Source organism: Drosophila sechellia, chromosome 3L (assembly GCF_004382195.2).
Source record: "Drosophila sechellia strain sech25 chromosome 3L, ASM438219v1, whole genome shotgun sequence".
NCBI classification, from domain to species: domain Eukaryota; kingdom Metazoa; phylum Arthropoda; class Insecta; order Diptera; family Drosophilidae; genus Drosophila; species Drosophila sechellia.
Window position 1 is genome coordinate 4521865 of NC_045951.1, and position 16044 is coordinate 4537908.

General features: G+C 42.1%; 2 protein-coding genes across 11 annotated transcripts in view; one reads left to right on the top strand and one right to left on the bottom strand.

The window, feature by feature from the left end:
- Nucleotides 1-656: 656 nt before the first annotated feature.
- Nucleotides 657-5329, bottom strand: LOC116801073. The gene is made up of 5 exons (XM_032718596.1): nt 4514-5329; nt 2179-2203; nt 1120-1264; nt 903-1070; nt 657-841 (listed from the first exon to the last, which is right to left on the bottom strand). The coding sequence occupies exons 1-5, from the start codon at nt 4563-4565 to the stop codon at nt 686-688; spliced, it is 546 nt and encodes a 181-aa protein (XP_032574487.1). The 5' UTR covers nt 4566-5329; the 3' UTR covers nt 657-685.
- The window catches only part of LOC6610804 (band 7 protein CG42540), a 35764-nt gene continuing 21929 nt past the window's right edge, over nt 2210-16044 (top strand). The window contains exons 1-4 of one of the 10 annotated variants that reach the window (XM_032718590.1): nt 2210-2318; nt 9655-9754; nt 10405-10416; nt 14444-14764. In XM_032718590.1, coding sequence (XP_032574481.1) covers nt 2301-2318; nt 9655-9754; nt 10405-10416; nt 14444-14764 — 451 coding nt within the window. In that variant the 5' untranslated portion in view covers nt 2210-2300. Of the gene's footprint in view, nt 2319-4034; nt 4158-9654; nt 9755-10404; nt 10417-13887; nt 14123-14443; nt 14765-16044 lie in introns of those variants that run through there. The other 9 variants (XM_032718586.1, XM_032718592.1, XM_032718584.1 and 6 more) reach the window with 9 other exon arrangements.

Sequence of the window (16044 nt, forward strand, 5' to 3'; positions counted from 1 at the left end):
TTTTATAGCAGCCCTAGTTAGATTGTATGAGTTTTATATTAATCAGCCCAGTGTGACATTTTATTTTAAAAGTTGGCGGGTAATAGAAAAGATTTAGTTTAATGTTATTTACCATATGAATTTAATATATTAAATATATATTATATTAGTATTATTCGTTATTTAGTATATAAAAAGATGTACGAACAGACAACCCATTTCGACCTCAACGATTCAAAGTTTTGTTGACAATCAGTCAGTTCAGTAATAACAAATTATGAGGCCGCTAGCCATTCACACTTTAATGACTCTGTGTAATCTCAACCCTGCCCAATTATTTCAAGTGCTCACTTAAAAATGTTCGCTTTAAAGCAATCTTATTCCCTTAAATATACAATTTAATTTTAGCTATAATTGTTAGAATAGATTTCAATTTGCTAAGCAGATACAATTTCACGGCATGCAGCTTGATGACCCGTAATTTACAAAAATGGTTTAGTCAATAAAAAGAGATATAAGGCTTTTCTGGTGAGTTTTGCAGCAATCAGCTTTTGCGAGTGTTGGATCACGAGGACACTTTGTACGTTTTAAAGCAGTATCCATTTTGTATCGTTCAGCACTTTCTGGCATTTTATTTAAATAGTTGGCGGTTAATAAAAATAGTGTAGCTTAAGCCATTTATCAATTCACATTACCACGTTTATATTCAAAATATTGTCAAATATACATTTATAGTGATACGCTTGGTATCGTAGAAATACCAATGCGATGAAAACAAATAGTCTCCAGAGGGAACTGGGAGTACTGAAGTTACTTGCTTGTTAACGTAACTAATTGGCAGCTTTTCTATAATAGGATCGTCCTGCAAACAAACAAGTTAAAAACATGAATGACATTCTTAATTAGTACGAAAATGCACTAACATTAAAGGGACAGGTATAATTCACATTGGAGAAATCTTTAAAGAGTCGGTAAATGTAATGCGCAACTGGATTTGACTTAGGGTTTTTAATAAATTTGCAGCCATCAACCGTGAAGTTATAAAGTGACGGCATATAGCCATTGTACCGCTTAAATGTGGCTCCGTTGACCTGAAACGTTAAAGCTTAATAAGAATCAATAAAATGACATAATACCTACTTTAATTCTCGACACAGGCTTTTGTGACAACTTCACTCTGATGGACAGATATTTATATGTACGATTTACTGACTTTAGGTAGCAATGCAAACTCCGGATCCAAGGAAGTGCATTTGATGTTGGTAAACTCCACTCTTGACCGAGCCTGCAGTTAATCGTATGGTATGGTTTTAGTATTTAGAAAATATACATACCTCCTGCACTAAGAATAGGAAAAACAGTAGTACGATCAGAGAACCCATTTCGACCTCAACGAGTCAAAGTTTCGTTGTCAATGAGAAATGCACACTTTATTCTGGTCATTCAAAATAACCTAAATTTATAATTCCCTCGTTATTATTGCAGTCAATTCAGTAACAACAAATTATTTGGCCGCTTGCCATTAACTCATTATAAACTCTTTGTGTAATCTCAACGCGGTCCAATTACTTTAAGTACTCACTTAAAAATATGGGCTTTCTTCTCGTAATGACATCCCTTTTCCAAATAGTCGCTTAAAGCTAAATGCATAATATTTTTGGAAATTTGGCTTTGAATAGGTTTTTTTTTAAATTACATTTAATATACTATTACTATAAATATAAATACTATTGTTCTAATATATTTCAGTTTGCAAAGCAAATACAAATTCACGGCATGCAGCTTAATGACCTTAAGGGTTCAAAATGGTTAGCGGGTTAGCTTTAAACGAACTTCGCTGAATAATCTAAGGCTTTTCAATACGTACGTGCTTCTGTCATATTTTCACTAGACCAGCACACGCCCACACATTTGCTAATTCACCTGTTTGCCGTGTAAATAATTCATGGCGAGCCTGGAAACCAAAAACCCATTTAGGCAGCTGCGTTCAAGGACTTTAAACCGACACATTGAACGAGGGAACCGAAATGCTGAGATTTGCTTTTCGGGAGCGCCACTTACTTCGAATTCCCATGTACACTGGTATTGTCCTGTTGACAAGTAATTGTTTTTTCTCCACGTTTGACTTTGACATTCTGAAAGGATATGGCAAGGACCCTCGGCGAGGTGTGTGTGTGCAGCCAATTGTTGCACTATCGCGGCGACCATTTCACTGTGATTAGCCAGCCGAGCTCCGTTCAGTGTTCCTCGACTGGCCAGCGAGTGCGGTACGGTCATAGTTCAACATTTGGATTAAATATTGACTAGCGAACGGACAGGACATGGCGGCAATGAGTGCGGTAAGTAGTTATTTCAGATTGCTTAATAATGCCACAGAGAATGCCAGTTTCTTGACTATTGGTACTTTCGGAATACGAATTTTAAACAATATTTAAATATTACTTTAGATCTTAACACTCTGATACTTAATACTGAGAAATACCATGAAGCTTAACACATTTTCTTATTGATTAAAGCCAAGGTTCATCATTTCCATCTAGATAGGTAGTGCTTTCCTTAACAAGCTGTTTACCTGTTCCTGATTGAATGGCTTAGTGGTGCCAAGGGCCCAAGGGTCGTTGTAGTCGTCATAGGGAGGAACTGCCTGCGAAGTAATTGTTGTTTTTCCAGTGGTAATTGCTACGCAAACTCGACCTGCTGACAGCAATCGATTGCGAGCGTGTGTGTGCAGTGCTCGAGATTAATGATAACTGCTCGACTCTAAGTCGGCTTAGAAAAACATGGGGGGTACCCCATTGGCGTGGCAAAAAGCGCTGGCTGGAGCAGCAATAGATGAAGCCGGATAGACAGATAGAGTGGAAGGAGGGTCCTCTAGCGAGAGACTTCTTTTTGAGTGGCGCCGCCTTCGTTAGCTGCAAATTATTTCCAAGTGCTGGCAAAACAAAGGGACGGCAACATGCAACATGCAACTCCGGCACTCGGCGCTAGGCACTCGAATTGCGATCCACTGGATGCTGTTTTCCTGCTGTTTGGAACGCAAGCTCAGGACTTCGATGTGTGTCACGTTGAGAGGGGAATCCCCAGAATCCCATATACATACTGGATGGATGGGTCGCCGGAGCGACGGAGTTCCGTGTGCCCCTTTCGGCTTCAGCTGCCTTGCGCCGGCGCCCAAAAAAGCGCGCCACACGTTCTTGCCACACTCTTTATCGGCCAGCCTCATCGGCTTCCGTCAATTTGGCGACGCTTCAGAGTGAGATGCTGCACGGAGTGCCAGGCGGTTTTTAGAACATCCTGATGCTCGGGCCGTCGATACGACGACGATGACGATGGCGATGAGTGCGCTGCGGACGAGGACGAGGACTTTGGACTCGACTCGTGCCTGGCCTGGCTATAAATGTTTTGTTTTTCTGCAGTTTGTTGTTAGTGCTGAACGGCAGTGAACGGACAGCGCTTGTTGGTTGCTCGTCTCTCGCACACACAGGGCCCGAAAAAGTTGAGCTGCCGTTTTTCGAGGGAGTTTTGGCACATGTTTTGGTTCCGCTGCAGCTTCTTTTCCACTCCGCTTCCCGATAATATTGCATTTTTGTAACTTCGCTTGTGTGGGCTAAAACTACCGACCGACTCGAGTGCCAAGTGACCAGAAATACACAACACACACCCCACTTCTCCATCACAATCGAGGGGCAAAGACAATCACACAAGACATCAACGGAAAGTGAAAAAACCTTAGACTAATCTTAGATCGACTGCCAAAACTCAGGCAGTCCATACGGCCACAAAAAGGACAGCAACCTACGAATTTCTCAGTGTGTGACATCCAAATTCTATATTCTATAAAAAGTCAATAGGCTAAAAACAACAACAACAGGTGTTTCAGCTTTATGTATTGTCAATACCAAAGAGCCACAAAATAATTAAGCCCAGCAGCGGCAATTAGCATTTGTCCATAATTGATAAGCAGAAACTTTAATTTAGTGCGTGTCAATTTGAATAGTATCGTATCCTGCGTGCTGACTGTGTGTGTGTGTGTGTGCGAGTGCGTGAGCTAGTGTGCGTGCGTGTGTGTGAGTGCGTGGGGGCTTGTATGTGTGTGGCTGCTGTGCTCGGCGCACGTGCAACGAAAGATGGTCGAGGAGTTCCTGGAGAAGTTGCCAGAAATCGACACACGCTACGAGGTGAGTCCCACTCGACAAACTCCACTTTAAACTACACAGCAGTGAAAAGGAAAACCAAAAACATTTGAATTAGAAGAAATGTCTAGGCTATTTTAAACTCTTCTATATAATATACATAAATATCAAAAAATTTATGAACATTTAGTATATGTTTTTATATAAAAACCAATACATTGCAATGCCTTAGACAGACTTCAAGGATGTATAGATTATTTAATTGGAAGCCTAGCAATTAGAAATTAAGGAGCTAGTAAATTTAATCTGTCATGCATTAAAAGTCAAAATATTTCAAATAGATCTCATGGTCAAAATGCATCCGTAAAACTTGCCTAATATTATGCGAATCTTTTAAGATATTTCAAGATATTTCCCCACCGTGTACTGCTGAGTCTGTGCTCCATTTCCCATTGTTGTGCTGCGTTCCTTTATTTTTTAATCACATTGCTGGGCTGTTTACCAAGGCTTTGTTTTGTGCTCCCACAGCAGCTGCTGCTGCTGCTGCTGCTTTTACAACAGCTAAGGCTGTACTGCTGCTGCTTTTGGTCGTGCTGTTTTAGCTGCACTGGCAGTGGGTAAATATCCAGCGGCGGCCTTTGTTTTTTAGCCCAAGCACCTGGCCAACTTCCTGGCAGCCAGCCTTTCCTGGCCGCCATTCAAACGGCTCCCCAGCTCGCTGTTTGTTTTGGCATTCAAATTACATTTCCCTACATGGATTCGCATTATGCTGAGTGTACGTTTGAGCCAGGGATTGTGAATGGCAAGCGGAACGTACGCCAACTGCGCCCGGATATTTAATCAGTTTGCTGCTGTCTGTTGAGTGCTGCAGTTACACACTGCACTTAGTCGCATTTCGCATTTGTTTTACAGCGAATATTTGGCCAAAGGTTTCCCAGGAGCAGGATGAAGCACTGCCACCTGAGGCCGCTCAGCCCGGCATTAGCCCAGTTCCGGATCCTTTGTCTTTCCTGCCCTGAACCTTGGCCAAATATTTGGATTGTCATTGACTTGGCGATGGCTTTGGCTTAAGTGTGGTGCGGGGTCAAAGGCCAGATCAGTGTGGAAAGTAAAAGGGGTTGATGATTCCATATTTACATTCAGATTAGTACATGTTTTTCAGTGCAATTTAAATATGCACAATGGTTGCAGAGCAAACGGAAGAGGATAATCACAAAAGGCATTCAAGTGTATTAAAAACACAACTCACTGGGAAAATAAACAAAATCAAACTCGTTAGGTCAACAAGCTACAAGGTTATTCTATGTTCCACTATTGTAAATATTTGTCAAGCCAGAATTTAATTAATTAAATTGCCAGAAAAATTTAGTTAAATGTATGATGGTGAAGTACAGCATTGTAATAATTCAGATACTTTTGAAATAAAACACGTTCACTTAATCAAATACAAATATTACTAGAAACTCTACTGAAAATTTATATATAATTGCTCAGCTTGGAACATTTTTGGAAAAGCCACAAAAAAGATTTTCCCACAGTTCCATTCCCGTTAAATTATTTAGAAATTCTACAAAGCCACAAAATGAAGTAACCACAAATCGTGAACTCTTTTGCTGACTTTAGTTGCCACATCGATTATGTCTTCAACTGGGGCATCGCTCAAACTTTCCTTCTCCGATATTTTCTGCCAGCACTTGAAACTTGGCCGTTACACTACTTAGTTGTTCTGGCCGGGCCAAGAGCCCTGCAAGCAAAGGGAAAGCCAAATGGGATGGTTCAGTCAACAACTTGAAAGGCAATTAGCGCACTTCTCGTTCCGGCTTAACTGGGTTGGGCCGTGTTGGCTCTGGGTCATCGGGCCCAAATGCGAGTCATGGCCAACAGTTTAGCGAGCACATTAACTTTATTAGCGCGATACAATTGGGTAAACAGCGGCAAGTGCAGCCACCCACACATCCTAATCCACATCCTCATCGGCGCAAAGACAGCTGAGTATATCAACAGTGTGTGCTGATAATTATGCGGCACATTGGGAACAATGGCGCCCGACCCTCGTCGTAAGCCCTTTATGCCCCACAAACGAGGAGCGGCCAACGAAAGCCTCGGAAAACTAATAAACAACAGCAGACGCGGCTGTTTGGGTGTCACTACGCAATCGCGATCAATAAAAATTAATTATTCAGCATACATGCATATGCGGTAAAGGACAGGCCATCAACTTTCGCTAGCACTAATCCCGCCAATGGCTTATTTATGACCAGCACATATAGGGGACGACCTCCCTGAAAATTCAGATAAACAGAGAAAGAAATCTGGTAAAAACACTTGTATAACTTGGTATCTAAAATTGGGCTCTTAAATGGGTTTCCATTCTATTAGACACCTCTAAAGATACTTTTTCTTGAAAAGATATTCCAAAGGTGCTCAAAAGTATGCAACATCTCATAGGGATCTCCTATGTTTCATAACTATCACAGTTTTGTTCTCAGTGCACTTCCATGCGTGTTGGGATCCGGATCCTGGCAGGACCTTTCTTTGTGCGACTTCCAGCTGCGGGTTTCGGTCGCGTTGTCGCTACAATATACCCGTTAATTTACATGACAAAGTAGCAGGTCGTGGTCGGAAAAACGATGGGAAAAACGGGATGAAAAACGAGCAGGCCACCACCGACAGACAAGTAAATGAAAATGTTTAAATTTGCCGAGGCAATTCAAACAAAAACGGCGCTGGAGGCCAGCGGGAAGATTGGAATAAAAAATTCAATTCATGCCGGACATCGAATTTCACCCACTTTGTCCTTGACGGCGGGCAATTGCATTTAATTAAATCCGAGCGGCGCGACCGACAATTTTCCAAATTGAAATCGATGCCATCGACAGCGATATGACAAAGTTTTGCCAACACACATGAGCCGGGGAGATTTAGAAAGGTGCAAAGGTGAAATCTGCTGACGGCTTCTTATCGAAAGTTGGAAAGCTCATTTCGGTTGTCAGGACTTGCCACGTGATTTATCCAAATTGCACACAAGTCCTTGCCGCAACTTTGGGGTGAAATGAAACTTAATTTGCCGAAGAATTCTTGCGGAAAATTCGCCAGAATCTATGTGACAACATTGTACTGTGATATATATGACTTCTATTCCATGTGCACTTAAATTTATTTGGCTATACTTTAAAATTTAATATTCTGTTAATTTTCTTCGCTTGATTTTATGCTCAATATTTATGCAAGCAATGTTAAACATAATGGGCTTTCGATTTTCCGCTTTAAATGGCTATATTTACATTTCGCCATCATTCACATTATAGTTTTACGCTTTTATTATTCTCTCATAAATTGCTGTTTTCTCTCTTTATGCAATGCAATTTTACGGCGAATATTTCGCAAATGTACTTTAATATATAATGTTATTCAGCTTTTGATTTATAACCTCTAAGCCACCATTTCAATGTGCTTTTGTTTGCACCGCATTTTCCCGCATTCATGGGCTGCATCGTTGATATTCCCCTCATGTTTAGTTTATTTGCAAAACAAAAAGCAATTTCGGCAACCATTTAATTGAAGCCCGAAACCTGTCGCTCCACCTTTAGCTGCCACCTGCACACACCTGTTCAAAGCCCACTCACCGGTTGGCTTAGAGCTCAGTGCTCCGTGCTCAGTGCTCAGAAACTCGGTCCGTTATCCTGGGACATACACTCCTGGTTATAGTCCTCCACATCCGCACATGGCATATAGATATATATCTATCTTCTGGCAACGAGCCAGCGAAGAGCAACAACGACAAAAAGGCCGAAAAGGAACGTTGTCGTCGAATGTTTGTCACATTTTGCAGGCAAAAACATTTTCAATATGCAAAGGCCGTTAATATGACAGTCGGAAAAGCAGTTGGTGAGCATTCGGTACTCCGCATACAAGACCATGCATTTAAATTGCCTCTGTTTTATGGGCTAAGTATAGGGCAACATGGCGTATGCGTAATATGCTGCATAATGCGTGTTTAGATCAAAATTGAATTGCGCATTATACATGTCGAATACGTGACGCGCTCAGCCGCATCACCATGTGCCCTTTGACCCGCCGACGGGCTCAGGATCACATTTTCACTGCATTGTCCAAATGATTCGTGTTCCTTTTCCTTTTTTTTCTGTTTACCAAACGAGTGTGAGTGACAGAGCTGATTTTCCCAGCTCGGCCGGAAAATGGTTTGTTTTCCCAGATTTTTGCTTTAAATCGTTTTCGTTTTTCATTTCGGGCCATCAATCAAACTATTATTTGCTGAAATAAATTATAAACTTCAGCACTCTGGCAGCACAGCAAAGAACATAGATTGCAGCTTATTGAGATAAATGTGAATTTATATTTATTTAGTTTGCTGGGGGTGCCTTTTCTGTTTGTTATTTATTATAATACCTTTTTGAAATGACTTTTCTCCTATAATTTACCATGATCTCAATAAAATTATTATGAAATATATGATGTTTTATTTGCCAGCTCATATAATTATGCATTTTATTTCGATTTTTGACTCCCAGCTTTTAATTTTTATCATTTTAGTAAAATCACATATAAAAATGTTTTCCATTTCTCATTCTCTGTTGTCGTCAGGTTTTAGTATTGAAACCATGTGAAAAAAATGAAATTATCAGGAAACATGATTGGATTTAAATATTTATGCTCGGTTATCTGTTTGATAATTTCAGTTCCATAATTTTTCATATTGTTCTTTAAATACCCAATCAGCTATGCTTGTGTTTTCATTCTCTTTGCTCATTTCTAATCAAGGTAATCAAAATGAAATATTATACATTGTATAAAATCCTTTCATTCCCTTCATTTTGAGTCCATTGAGCACCACTCACTCAAGGAATTTCACCAACTAATCCAAACCAGCAGCAGCAGCAGCTAACCGGACGATCAGAATGCGTTTATTACCACGCTAATCCCGTAAATTCATTAATAAATGTCGACGAGCGAGCCGAGCATAATCCATTTTGCTCAATATCCCCCCGTGGCAACATCCGTTCCCCTTTCCCCCCTTGGGGCACAGTCCGCTGACTGCACACAATACAGATACATATATCCGGGGGAATATATCACGGCTGGCTGGGCAGGAGCAGCTGCTCCACTGGGCTCTTCCTGTCCGGGCAGCTGGAACCAGTCAAAGTGGCAAAAAAAAACAGCCAGTGCAAAAAAGAAAATGGAATGCCTTTGTTGGCACTTCAACAAAAGCGCAGGAAAAAAACCGCAATTTATCTAGTTCATTTTTCGTATCAAAAAGCCCTGCACACAATTAAAAACGTAAAGGAAATTTATGAAATTTATTTGGCCGCAGGACATGCTGAAATAAATGCAATTTTTTCGCCCTTCCTAATTAGGTTTCCACACATTTTTGCCCATTCTGTTGTTCTGTTGGTTTTCCCATGGTCATAACTCCCGCCGATAAGCTGCCGGCAGACATATGGCGTGGGTTGATGATTGATGGGAGTTTTGGCATGTATGTTTGTGTTTCCGCTACTATATATGCTGTGTATCCTTTTTGCAGGATATTGTGCCCATGGAACAAGTGAGCTCGATGGTCTCCAACGGCGGTGGCAGCGTGGCCATGCAGCGCGATGATGAGTACAGGAATCGGATCATGAAAAGTAAGTGTGTCGCCAGTGGCAGCCGAAAACAGAAACCCCCCCAAGCCCCCACCACCACCCAAGTCCCTCCCCCCAATCCAATCACACAGAAAGGTAACGAAACTGGCAGGACCACTATCCCTGACCTACTGGCTTTGCAGTTGACATACTTAGTTTAATCCCCACACCCAAACCATACCATAACCATACCCATGCCACAGCAGGAGGGGCAAATAAATAGCGTTTCACATTTCGCTTAACCGTTTTGCATCCCCCTCCGCCGCGCCCATGTCTCTGCATGCCTTTCACACACGCTGCGCCTTACTCTTAGCCTAGATTTAAGCCAAGCGTAGATGCAATCGTCATTTCGACACATATAATATATATATATATATATACAGAGAAATACTCACACAGTAACACACGTCACTTTGTGCAATTTGTAAATTCGTCGACTAACCAGTTTCTTTCCTTTAAATTATATATTAAACGTATACTCATTTCATGATGCTTGCCCAACAAATTCGACGAATTTGGAACGCTCTCAATCTGTACAAAATTGCATTCCAATTATCAAATAACGAAAAATGCCTCATCAAAATCCAACTAACCAACTAACTAACCAAAATCAACCAACCAAACGCTTCTCTCTCACATCTCTTCATCTGTAGTACGTAGACTTGGTGAGTGCAACTTGATTAATATTTTAATAACAACTCTTTCGATTCGAATTCGGTTTCGGTTTTCGGGTTTGTATATACGCATAGTATAAATATCCGAGCTGTGTGCAAATATGCACATCAGTTTTGTGCTGGTAAGTATGATTTCATTTACAATTGAGATAGTTTAGACCGAAATTAAGTTCCGAGTGCATAAATGAAATATTTACAGGCGCCTGATTGCTCTCTAGTGCTCAACAGGGCGTATGAGCAATGCATGTTGGTTTTCCTGTGCGCTTGTGTGTGAAACGCATTAGCATTACATTTACATTTGCGTTTACCAGTAAAAGGAAATGGTCTCGGGGGCGTATACTTAATATCTGTTTGTGCTATATTCCTGCCGGGCCTTTTGCTCTGCGGCTCTTCAGTCCGCCCGTCCGTCTGAATGGCAACTTCATTTGGGCCAACTAAGAAGCTCATAAACCTTAATGCTGACCTCCACTGTAAATTAACCATTGCCAGCGCGGAAAGAGGTCCTCAAAAATGGGGAAGGGCATTTTTCATCATTAGTTAATTTGGGTCCCCAGTTGTCCACCAGCCCAGCCTGGTTCGACCCATAATATTTAGCATAAACTTGGCATTTAGCAGTGGCAAAGGAAAACAAAAGTAAGAAACAAATCATTTGCAGGCCAATGACAAAAGCGGGTCGGAATAAAAGAAATTAAAAACGCCTGGCTGGGCCCAGTCTAACCCCATTTTCCACAAGCAAACCAACCCTGCGGGAATTGGCTGCCAACAAAAATGCAGAGGCACTCAGTTCAATGCTCTGGATGCTGCAGCAAAAGTTAAGAAAATCGCCTTAGACGCGAACGCAAACACAAAAAGCCATATAGACCAAATATTTCATGTCCTTCATTGAAGAACTTTTCGTAGCCTTTTTACTTTAGTACAGCAAAGAATAAGCTCTTCGAAAGTCTTGGATTTCTTATCACATTTAATTTAGATCTCTAACATTTTCATGGTTGAGTTATGAGTTGACTTAAATTACTTCACAAAAACATTCATACTTCACATATATATAATACATAAAATTGTATATAAAGTGATTAACTTTTAGAATTCTGAAACTTAAAACTTAACTTACAAATTAGTAAGAGCCCAGTTTCTGGCAAACTTATAGTTTTAAGTACTCGCCTCGTAATTTTTTCTGTGTAAAAGAGCAAAAGTTTTCCTTGCTCGTTTCGGTTATGAGTTTTCCCGCCCAAAAAGCCAAGAAGAAAAAATAATAAAATAAATGTCTGAGCATTTTTCCCCTTTCGGCCAGATTCAAATGATACGTTTGAAGCACATACTTGATGCGCACAGATTTTTCACAACTTTTACGGAGGACGCTTGGCATTCTGGCCAAGTGGAGAGCAAGGATATTGCATATCGATCCGGCTCGCATTCCCGGAGCCAAGCGGAAAGATGACAGTTAAATGCTGGAAATTGAGTATTGAATAGTTGGCAAACAATTGGAAAATGTTTGCTGCAAAGGAAAACTCGTTAACCTGCAAAACGGGTAAACTTTAAGAATGCCATTAATTAGGGCGTCTTAGAGGCGTTTCTGTCTGTCCCTCTCTCCATCTCTTGGCTAAACAGCCCGCCAGTTTAGCTGCCATTAAAGCACAATAATAGGCTACGTTGGCTCCAGTCTCGTCAGTTCTTAGCCAGACTCTGGCAGTTGGCCAAGAGGCGCTGACAATACGGCTTGGCAGACAAAAGACAACCAACGCAGCCCAGAAAATGACGCATTCGGGTGCAAGTGCCTCGTGTGGCCTTATGCGGAAGTTGTTAATTTGACGCACAAAAGGCAAATGGCGATAGAACCTGGCACAAGTGGCGTTTTAGCACGAGACGCTAACGGCCAGCAGCATATCGTGGTGCAACAGGACGTATACGTATTCCGATAATTACCAACAGGACAGCACAGCAGCTTGGAGACTTTCCAGTCTTAACTTGTTGCCAGAATGGGGTTCTAATTTCGATGTTTAAGTACGTATGTAGCTTGTATTGCCTGGCAAACGAAGTGTATGGTGCATCCTGGCAAAGTAAACACAAGCAACCAATTAGTGTAATTTATTTCAATACGATGACCAGTTTTTGCTCGTTAGCCAAGCCTAAAACGGAAAAGGAAATTACCGAAAGCAGGTAATTGCATGAATGCAACGAATTCAATTTATTGGCGGTGGCATGCACCTAAACCAACAAACTGAATTTTAATTATAAAATTCTGTTAAAGGATATCAGTTTCAGTTTATGAAAACAAACATCTAATGGTCCTGGCTGTTTAGTTTTAAGCTTCCCATGAATATTCAAATATTTTTTATTTGAACATTAAGATTGCTTGTGCAATAGGGCTCAACGAGTCCCTTACGTCAGGAGTATTCATTACAATATTTATTTCACTCACTGTAAGTGATATTGTTCTTTTCACAGTTTATTTAACTTTCTGTTCAAACAGTACCCATGTTCGTGGACTATTTATCCTTGAGCTCATCGGCTGCATTAGGTTTCCCCTCAGCTGGATAAATGAATGCTGCCGCCTTTCAAATATTTACAATTCAATTTGACAAACACAAAGATAACGAGCCAGCAGTTGTTGCTGACTGGGGCATTAAATATTCAGGTTTATGCAAGCATGTAAATGCCAGCCGAGAATCGGCGAGGATATGGCCAGGAGTCGAGTCCTTGCGTGACTTTCGCTCGCCTTTCGCCAGTTTTCCGCTGCTTGTTTTCTGCCCACGGGAGCAGCCGGTTGAAAGTCGAGACTGGAGCCTTCGTAGTTCGTGGTGGCGAACTGGGCTTAGAACATGCTAAAATGGCCTACTTGCTGGCCTAAAAGGGTGGAGCTCGCTGGAGGGGAAGGGAGGCAACAACGCGGTCGAGTTGACTCAAGTCGACTTGACTCGTCTTCACTTGACTGATGCAAAAGCATCAGCGGCAGTCAAATGAGCACTGGCATAATGAAGACGGTTGCGGGGGTTATTTTCCACAACGCCAGCGGATTGCTAACGGGTTGGGGTGCACTCAAAAAAATCCATATAATATTCACCCATTGGGCATACTTTAGTATTTCAACGAATTCCATCACACTTTTTCGAGTGTATTTATTGTAATATATATTTCGGGGCTGCTTCTATGTTGCATGTAAACTAGTTCGAGGTTGTCACCAACAAAGGATGCGCTGCACCAAAGCGAATGGTCTCCGTTCCATCTGACATCTGGCATCCGGCAGTCCACATCCTGCATCCTTGAGCTGAAAACGTAAGCGGAAAGTGGAGAACGGCGAACAGTAGTTTGTGAGCTATTAACTTGTCCACTGTCAATGGCAATTAGCATAAATTGCGGCCCACTCTTGACCGCCATCAATTGTTGTCTAAGCGCAAACAAAGGGGGCAGCAAAATATAGTCGATAAATACGTAAATAATGTTAAAACCCTCGTTCAGTTCGCTTTGGTCTATAAACTGCATCGGACTTGTGGCAAACGAATAGCGGATAGCGGACAACCAGCACGTTGCGTGCCCCCAGGAATTGTGTTGTTATTAAATTAGTTTTCCGTGTTTCCGTGTTCGATTCTCGATGCTCCGTGCTCGTGTTCCGGTTGGTGGACTACGGATTAAGGATAGCGTATTAAAAACTCCGGATTAAGGACCGCGATGAGTCTCAGCAGCAGGAACGCCATCTTACGTACGGCTCACTTGACAATCGCAGTTGCTGCACCGCACTTTGTTGATGTTGTGGCTTTCCCTTTGTGGTCGTCCTAATTTAAGTGAGGAAACTGGGCAAAAGCCCAGGTCCTGAAAAGGAGCCAACCAGCCGCTCGGAAACTTTGTGCCCGAAAACTTTTTAACAGAGTTCTTGGTTGAGAGCGTGCTGCTTAAAGGGGAAATTAAATAAACGAAAGCGGTGGCAAACTCAACCAAAAGTTGGACGAGCAGTTTCTCTGGTTGTGTGTGTGTGTGTGTGGCAATTAGCAAGTGGCAGAAACTTCAATTTCAATCAACATAGGTCCTTCGCAAAGCATCAAAATATCGGACCGCACGGACAGCCTGTGGCAAGTGACTGCCACCAGCATGCAACAGCAACCTCAGCGGCACGGTCGACCTGCACCACAGCACCAGCACAGTCAGTACAATCAGCACCACCAGCACCAGAACCAGTGGGCACTGCACCACCAGAACCACTTGAACCAAACACCGCGCTCCACCGGCAGGCAAACCATGCTGGGCAGCAACCACAGTAGCCAGCGGGAGACGAGCGTTTCGCCCCGCCGAGTGGCTCTCGACACCACCGCCTCGGGATCCACCACCGGATTCGGTTTCGATCGGGGTAAGCACCACCGGGGCTTAATAATCAGCAAACTCCACAGATTTATAGCCCATATCTTTTTCTGATCGGGCACAAGGAGAACAATGTCAAATGTCCTTCGGGAAATATCCTGTTAAAAGTTTCAAGGGTCGACTGAACAATAGCTACTGCAATCTGAATAATTGAACAATACATTTAAGAAACATATTCTGAACGTGGAATTTGTTTACTTTTCATGAAGCCACATAAAAATCATTTTATGAGAGTAAATTCATAATTTATGCAAAAAGTTCTCAGCACAATCAAATTACTTTTAGTTGCTTTCGACCTATTTTAAATTTTCCCCAGTAAAGATCGTTCAAAAAGTGATTACTTAGTTTCATCTTGATATTTCCCCCTTCTCTAGCGCCGTGTTCACCTTGCTGGAACGAAATTTATGACTTCCTCCAGCATAATTATCCTAGACGCAGCTCCATAATTCCAACTATAATTTATAATCCTCGGTGAGGCACCTTTAAGTTGCTGGGCTTTTAATTAAATCCTCGAAATGCTGTGGCGACATTTTTCCGGAAAAGGGGAAATCCATTGAGAAGTGGGTGTAACTCAGCAGAAATATGTTCGAAAAATTGCCGAGGCGTGTTCCGCACAGCGTCAAGGGGAAATGGGAGTGAAGTCGAGTGGAGTGCAGTGGACATACAGGATGGGTTGGGCGGATGAGCGCAGTGTGTGGGCGTGGCACATATGCAGGCACACTCACACACACACACGCACACTTCCGCTTCCCTGGAGCTCCACATCCGGACGCCATAATTAAGTTTTACCAGCCAGGGAGCAAACACCCCGTTCCCCAGGACACTCGACCACAGACCAGAGAATCCGCATCGCCAGTCGGTCCCTGCTGCACTTTAATTGATTTCCAAGTTGTTCACGTTATCAGCTTTTGGCTGTTTGCAGCCGTGCCAGTCGCACCCACACCCCTCAATCCTTTATCCTTCTGGTTTTGCGTAAGCCACTCTGGCCCCTGACGCCTGTTTATCCTCGCGCGTCCTTTGAGCGCGCTCCCCGTGCAGGACAAACAATGAGGGGTTTGATTAATTCTCGGTGCGGTTAGCACAGCGGTGCTGACATCAGCAGACTGCCAACGCGTGAGCTCATACAGTGATAAAAATTCTAGTTTAAATAACCAGCCAACTTGCAGTATGATTAAACATTCAAAGAGATTGAATTAAGCAAATTAATTTAATGGGGAAAACATATGAATATGAATTATATTTATATCATTAAATAAGAGCTGCAGATTG